The sequence below is a fragment of the Grammomys surdaster genome, unplaced genomic scaffold (genome assembly GCF_004785775.1).
Source record: "Grammomys surdaster isolate TR1022 unplaced genomic scaffold, NIH_TR_1.0 266, whole genome shotgun sequence".
Lineage (NCBI taxonomy): Eukaryota > Metazoa > Chordata > Mammalia > Rodentia > Muridae > Grammomys > Grammomys surdaster.
This window is the reverse complement of record NW_021604707.1, coordinates 4647463-4655461: the sequence shown is the minus strand read 5'-3', so window position 1 is coordinate 4655461 and position 7999 is coordinate 4647463. Positions and strand designations below refer to the sequence as shown.

Here is a 7999-nt window from a genome sequence, read left to right as displayed (position 1 = left end):
CAGTCAGGAGCACAAATGGTGCACCTAGTGTATACTAGGCAAGGCTCACCTGTGTATGTGTTCACATGTACAGATGTATGAATCACATCAAACATAAAGTGCATAAAATTTTAAGGCTTTAGGAACTATGGCCCTACCCAAATCAAGAAATAGGACATTACCAAAATCCAAAAGTTCACAACATACTAATGTAAATTTTCATGCAATGTTCGCAACATACTAATATAAATTTTCATGCAATGTTCACAATGTATTATAACTTAGCGTGTAATCCTGAAGTTACCAAAATTTATCTATGAAGTTACCAAAATTCCAAGAAGTTAGAAACTTCTTGAAATCCCATACTCATCCGCTTATGTTTGATTCCTGCTAAGCCAGCCTCTTCTCACAAAATGGGGGGAGGGGCACAACCCAAGAAGGGATGAAAGTCATTCATCAATGTGTTGAACCTTAGGTGCCCTTCCTTAGAAGCCCAATGTCGAACAAGTGGCAGTTCTTTAGGCTGGAGGCCTTAGTCACCACCACGTTAGGTGACACTCTTTGATATCACTCAGTTGGAAATGCAGGTCCTCTCAGCCAGGCCCAACCCTCCCTAACCCTACGTTATAGATAGAGTGAATTATCAGGTAAATAATTCATGAGTTATCAGGGCAGGGAGGGTAACAGGAGAGCAGAGATATCAGGAGGGCTGAGGTTGGCAACCTGAGCCTGATCCCCATCTTCCCAGGACTCCTGTGCTCTGAAGAGCAGGAGTCGGAAGTTAGGCGAGTGCCTCAGGTGCCCTAATGGGGCCATGGTGGGTCTGAGTGCCCGTCACAGACCCAGCTGCTGGCTGCTGATACTCTTCTGCCTACTGCATCCAGGGGCCTCAGGTGAGTGACACTCAGACCCTCCTCCATCCCCACCTTGCATCATTTCTTCTCCTTTGCATTCACATGGTCATTTAACAGCATCCATTCATACCATCCATCTGCTAACATTTACTTAGCATGCGCTAGCTCTAATACTTCAATGCACTGCTCCACTGTTAGCTGATAAATCAGTGGAACTGGGTGGATTGGTAACAGCTGCTTTCTTTTCCCTGGACCACAGTAGGATCTGAGGAAGCTAGAATTCTAGTCTGGAATCTTTACAGAGAAACCTCCAGACTCTGTGTAGCTCTCTTGTGTCCCCAGGATTGCCACAGTCATCAGCCTAATCAGGCTGACCTTAGGATGCTTGTGGAAAACACAGTCTTACTGATGGAGGGATGAGTTGATGGTTAAGCAATCGTGAGGAGGCCAGTTTGGATCCCAGATGTAACAAACTAGGCGTCCCTGCAAGCACCTGTCTCTCCTGAGGGGTTCTGAGGGATCCCAATACCCTCTTCTGGTTTCTGCATGCACACAAGTACACATATACTCACACGGACACATATGTACATGTCCATACATACACATAGATAAATACAATAAAATCTTTAAAACAAACAAACAAAAAAAAAAAACAGACTCTTGATCCGTGACTCTCTCAAATTTTGGGATTCTAACTGCTTACTTAGTCTGAGATGGAAGCCATGATTTTGTGTTTTTAGCAGTTGATTTGATGGATGGATATGCAGGCTGGCGGGGGTGGGGAGAGGAAACTCCGCTCCAGGAAGCCCCTGTATGACAGCTAGGCTCCCTTCAGAGCATCTAAACAGGGAACTCCGCAGACTCTTTCAGGGACTTTCTTGCCCGCTAGCCCCAATTGGGCTGCCTGGGCCTACAGAATGCAAAAAGGCTCCAGACAATGGAGTGGAATACTGGAATCTAGCAACACAGATATCACGGTTGTCTCTTGTGTTCCTAGACCAGCCCTACCCAACCTCGAACACCCCTGGGGAGGAGGCTTTGTCTATCCAAGGAGTGCGGGGCAGTTCTGTGGAGTTGGAGTGCAGAGCAGGGCTTGCCCCGGTGGCAGTCCTCTGGAGCTTCAGTCCACTGGGTTCCCTGGTTCTCCGGCCTGTGGCAGTCACCAACGGAGCCTCTTCGAAGGTGGAGTCCGGGGCGTTAGCTCTGGGGGTCGTGAGTCTGAGGAACAGCAGCCTGGTGATAGAGGAGCTCCGAGAGGGTGCCCGTGGCCACTTCCTGTGCCAGACCTTGCTCGTGTCCGGTAGCCAGGTCCACACCACCTACTTGTACTTCGCGCTCACCGTGCTGGGTAAGGCACCGAGCCTGATTGTGGTCAGCCTTCGGCTAACCTGCCTCCTGTTTTCTATCTCTTTGCATGCACTTTCCGTTATCGTTGCATATGGTGAGCACCAGACTTCTGGAAGTGCGGGAAACGTGACGTTTAGAGGAAGGGATGTTCCAGACAAACCCACAGACAGCAGGGCGTGAGCTCCTGGACATTGATTGATCTACGTAGCAAACCAAAGGCTTCTCCGTCTTCTCCTCAGTGCCTGTGTCTAAGCCTCGGGTGCAACTGAATGACTCATCCCCAGTAGAAGGCGTCTCCGTGGCGGCCACTTGTGCTGTGAGGGAGGGCACAGAGCCATTGACCTTCTCCTGGCACCATCGCACGCCTCAAGGCCCCGGAGAGGTCCTGGTGGGTCTTTCACAGCCACGGCTCCAGCTAGATCCAGTCAACCGGACCTACCTAGGCTGGTACACGTGCAGTGTGGGCAATACAGTCAACCAGCTCAAGAGTGATGGAGTCTTCCTAGATGTCATCTGTGAGTTGAACACTGGATGTTCCCTACTCCCCAAGTTTGGCCTCTGGTCCCGTGCCAGAACTCCCCACATTCTTTCACAAGAGTCCCCCAGCCTTCCAGAGACTCCAAAAGACATGCAGTAGAGGATGCTTTTCCCATGGGGGCCAAATATGTCTCTCATGTCAAGGTTTTTAACTTTCGAAAGTCATGAGTTCTTTCTCCTAAGGGAAGGGGTATCTACTCGCATTCATGAGCTTACTTACAACTTGCGGAGTGGCCTGAGAAGTTGGTCTTTATGTTGAGTATGTAGGGCTCTAACTGAGCCACAGACCCCTTGGAGGATCGGGAAGAAGGACCATAACCCAGAGAGGGCAGTAAGCTGGTCCACAAGTTGAGGCTGAGGGCATGCACCAGTTAGAAACCAGAAGGTGAAGGCTGAAGGAGGAAAAAGATTCTTCAGTATCCAGTACGGTGGTCACACGTGTGTCTTTGGTCACTTGAGAATGTGTCCAATTTCAGCGTTATGAGTAAGGGCAAAACCACTCCCATGATTTTGAAAACCTCCTTGAAGTAAGAAAACACAAAATAGCACAACAATAACTTTGAAATTCAGTAGCTGCTGGAATACTGTTTCGGATGTATTTAGATAACATAAGTATTAAAGTAAAAACTGGTGCGTGGATTGATTGAATTTGCTATTTTTTACTAAGATTTGACTATTGCAATTTAAATCCACACAGTAGCCCCCTGCATCTATAGAGCAGTGGTGGTCTAGAGAGCTCTGCTTATTTTCTTGCATTTTTTTCCTCAGTCTAGGCTGGCCTCAAACTCACTACGAACCGAGGCTGGTCTTGAATTCCTGATTCTCCTGCCTCTACCTCTTGGTATTCACGAGTATGTTAGCTTGCCCAGTGGTCCTGAGGTTTTAAGGAGCAGGAGAAGATGGCACCGTCTCAATCATACACTAGGTAGTGTGTGGGGATTACAAACTGAGAACTTGGAACAGTGAGGTGAGCAGGAGACCTGGGGAAAGAGGTGGAGGCAGAAAGGAAGTCAGCAGCAATGTCCAAACTCTCTGGGAGTTGGAGAGAATGTTAAGAACGGAGATCCCAACTTTGGAGAACAAGAGAGGGCAAGACAGGCACCCAGTGAAGTGAATAATAGCGCTGGCTGTAGGGTCTATGCTCAGAAGGTTGGCCCAGAATCTTTTATTTCTCTCTGGAGTATAGAGTGGCCAACCGTTCCTCACTCCCAGACTCCTAGAGAAAGCTGCTCATTGGACCTCTTTCTCATCTTCCTAGTAGGGTCCCTGCTTCAGCCCAATCCTGTGCTCCAAGCTCAATTCTCACAACATGAGACTCCTGCCTCCAGGAGCCTGGCCCACTCAGTTCTGTACTGTGCCTGAGATCCATCCTTCCCAGTCTCCAGGCAACTGGATGCTCCAGCACAGCCAGGGCTTACAGACAGCCAGTGTGCACCATGTGCTCCTGGAAATGGGAGAAGAGAGTCAGCAACAGTAGTGTGAGGGAACGAGAAGACAAGGGTGGGGTGATGTGACGGACCTTCTTGTCCTCCAGACGGTCCGGACAAGCCTGTGATCACTGTGGAACCACTGGGAATCTCTGAAGACGGGTTCTGGGCCAGTGAGAGGGAAGAGGTGACGCTGAGCTGCCTGGCTGTATCCAATCCACCTAGTCACTACGCGTGGTTCCGTGATAACTCTCAGGTCCACACTGGGCCCACCTACATCATTGCCAGTGCTAGCCGCACCCACTCGGGCCTGTACACTTGCCTGGCCCACAACAGACACCTAGATACCCACACCCAGACCACGGTCCAGCTCACCATATACTGTGAGTGTTGGGTGGGGAGGGCATCCAAATCTGGAGCTTAGCCAGGCATGTGCTCAGGTGGTCTCCAGCCACCCTGGGGGGACACAGTCTCAAACCGTTGGCTGGGGCGGGGAGAACTAGGAAAAGGCTAAGGGAGACCATGGGGAGAGACTGGGAGACGGACGGGAAGGTCCTAGCCTTCCACGGTTCTTTCCCAAAGTCGTTGTCCCCATGGTCTCAAGACCTGGACTGAGGCACAGAGAGGGGTACTGCAATGCCAGTGAGGCCAGCTGCCCAGGGGCAAAGATGAAAGCCAAGGACCTCTCATGGGGCCCCTGGGAACCTGCAGGACCTCTGAACTGCCTAACCCTTAACCCCTTGTTTCTGGACCTGAAGGCTTAGCATTTCTTTACCAACCCCACTTGTCTATTTCCTTCTCCTTTGTCGCCCCAGTTCTCCATGCCCTGACCTGGGTCAGGCCTGCTGGGCACTGGCAAGGAAAGTTGCTTCAGCTTCTTCTCACCCACCTCTCTACCCAGATCCCCCTGAAGGGCAGCCCTCCTGTGCTGTGCTCCCCATCCTTGGGGGTGTGACCCTGCTATGCACCTGGCCTGGGGGTTTTCCAAATGCTCAACTTCACTGGGAAGGGCCCCAGGGGATTGGCCCAAGTGCCTCCAGCAATGTCACCTGGAGTTATACAGCCGCCGGACTTCCAAATGGCAGCATCTTCACCTGTATGGGACAGCACCCAACCTTGGCTATGCCCATCTTCTGCAGGGTTACTCTCTGTAAGTAGACACCGGTAATACCCAGAATGCTAGTATTCTAGGCAGTGTGGGTACAAACCAGGGGACATCTAGAAGGACCTAGATAAACCAGGGGACATCTAGAAGGACCTGGGGTCTGGAATTAAGCTCTGCCTCTCGGACATTTCAGGGAACAAGGAGATGGTAACATTTAGTTCTCAGCTTCCTGCCCATCATGGACTCCGTTCTTTTCAGTTTCTGCCCTAAAGCCCTTGCCTGTGACATCCTCAAACTCACATTCCGCTTCTGCCTATTATATGTTGATCTGGAAATAGACCTTCAGAGCTCTCTTGCCAGTGTTCTCTTCTGCCACCATATCTTCCTCTGTCACCCATGCCCAAGACAGAGCTCCAATGTGGTTCTGTCTTCAAAGGGCCCAGATTGTTTTCCTACCTATAATCTAATACTCACCAACTTATAGTGGCTGCTTAGTGTCTGTCCCCCACCTCTGTGCTGCCCCACGGCCAGCCCTGGATAAATGACATGGACAGAGAGTGAGTGGAGGGGTAACCTAGGGGAGAGGTGGGCCTGTCAAGCCCTTCCCCTTCCACGGGGCCACACTGATCTTCTTCCTTTCCAGGGGAACCTCCTGGGAGCCCTGCCTGTTGGACCACAGCCACAGTAGGTAACCAGTTCATCATGCTGCGCTGTGAGTGGCCTGGAGGTGAACCTCCTGCAATGCTGAGCTGGCTGGACAGACATCAGCAGTCCCTGGGTGACCTGAGCTCTTCGCAGGCTGTCTACCTTCTACAGGCTCAGAGTGATCTGGCGGGCAGAGAGTTCACCTGCCAGGGTTCTCACCCACTCAAGGCGCCCGGCTCCCACTGCCAGATAAGGCTGGGTGAGCAGGATCTAGTCATAGTTCTGGGGTTTGGGCAGGGGAAGCCCTTATGAACCAGGGTTAGGGGCTCTAGAGGTGGGCAGTGCTAGGTTGCAAAGGTGAGTCAAGAGAGAGATGGATTCACTTTCCAGGAGCTCAAACTATTTACTTTGTGTGTGTGTCTGTGTCTGTCTGTCTGTCTGTCTGTGTCTGTGTGTCTGTGTGTGTGTCTCTGTGTGTGTGTGTGTCTGTGTATGTTTGTATGTGTCTGTGTGTGTCTGTATGTGTCTCAGTATATGTGTGTATGTGTCTGTGTGTGTCTGTGTGTGTCTGTGTGTGTGTCTCTGTGTGTGTCTCTGTGTGTGTGTGTATGTGTCTGTGTGTGTGTCTGTGTGTGACTCACTCTACTTGTAGAAGTCAGGGGACAGTGTCTGGTAGTCCATTTTCTCCTTCCATGTGGATTCTGAGGAGTCCATGTGAACTCAGGCTGTCAGGCTTGGTGGGAAGCTCCTTAGCACAGAGCCATCTTACCAGCCCCTCCCTTGAATCCATACAATGAGAGAGGTTGGTTGGGGTCAGTGATGTCCAATAAAAAAATAATATGAGCTACACGTAATTTTTGTTGCCACATTAAAAAAAAAACTAAGAAGAGGTAAAACATTTTATTTACTATAGTTAAAATTCTTTCCCTTGTAACAATGTTACGTATGGGTTATTTAACATTCTTTCCACATCTTGAAATTGCAGCCTGTTTATAAGTTGCCATTCATCTCAATGTGTACTGGCCTCATTTCAAGTGCTCAGTGGTCACATGTGGCTGGCGGCTATGGTCTGTATTGGACATCACTGGGCAGTACTGAATGGTGTGACATCACCGGGTACTGAGTGATGTGACATCACCGGGCAGTACTGAGTGGTGTGACATCACCGGGCAGTACTGAGTGGCATGGGGACACTGGCTTCACTTCTCACTTTCTCGTTTGCAGAAGGGAGGTGCCTGACCATACTCTTGGTGTTTCAAGTATCAGAGCTCTCTCTTCCTGTGTCCCTTGCTTTATCTACAGTTTGGTTCCTCCTTCTGTCTTCACCTGTCCCCTTCCCAATCTATGGACAACTGAAAAGGAAAGAATTCAATACAGAAAGATTTAAGATGTCGGGAGAGCAAACAGGAGTTATCACACACAACAGGTCTCACCCAATGATCCCCCACTTGCTTTCCAAAGTCTCGGAGGCTAGCGTACTTTGGGGGCTTTAAGAAGATCCTCAGCCCCAAATATTTCCTTCCTGATTGGTCAGTTTCAGAAATTCCATCGTAAGAAATTCACTGGCAGCCGGGCGGTGGTGGCGCACGCCTTTAATCCCAGCACTTGGGAGGCAGAGGCAGGAGGATTTCTGAGTTCGAGGCCAGCCTGGTCTACAGAGTGAGTTCCAGGACAGCCCGGGCTACACAGAGAAACCCTGTCTCGAAAAACCAAAAAAAAAAAAAAAAAAAAAAAAAAAGAAATTCACTGGCACCTGACTGTCAGGGGCCTGCAGAGGCTGAGTATCTTCTATGGCCTTGCACTGTCCCAGCAAGATGTCAGGCCAGTGCAGGAAGGAGGCCCCGTTAGGTACTGGTAGAGAAATGGATAAGCACAACACATCTGAAGTAGGAGAGGCTGGGATGGGAAGCTGTGAGAGCATTCAGGAACATGCAATGACCAGCAGACCTAGAGAAGACAACAGAAGTCTGAAGAGGAGGGCTGAGTTGCCTAAGAAGATCTGCCTTCTCTATTCACTCAGCCCACCACCCTCCCAACAGCTGGGGCCACACCTCCCCAACAGCTGGGGCCACACCTCCCCAACAGCTGGGGCCACACCTCCCCAA

At 50.3% G+C, this 7999-nt stretch overlaps 1 protein-coding gene across 1 annotated transcript in view; it reads left to right on the top strand.

The window, feature by feature from the left end:
* Positions 1-793: 793 nt before the first annotated feature.
* Vsig10l2 (V-set and immunoglobulin domain containing 10 like 2) overlaps positions 794-7999 on the top strand; it is a 10010-nt gene continuing 2804 nt past the window's right edge. Inside the window, exons 1-6 of the mRNA XM_028776169.1 lie at positions 794-872; positions 1831-2181; positions 2420-2695; positions 4252-4527; positions 5046-5294; positions 5893-6153. Coding sequence (XP_028632002.1) covers positions 794-872; positions 1831-2181; positions 2420-2695; positions 4252-4527; positions 5046-5294; positions 5893-6153 — 1492 coding nt within the window. The remainder of the gene's footprint in view (positions 873-1830; positions 2182-2419; positions 2696-4251; positions 4528-5045; positions 5295-5892; positions 6154-7999) is intronic.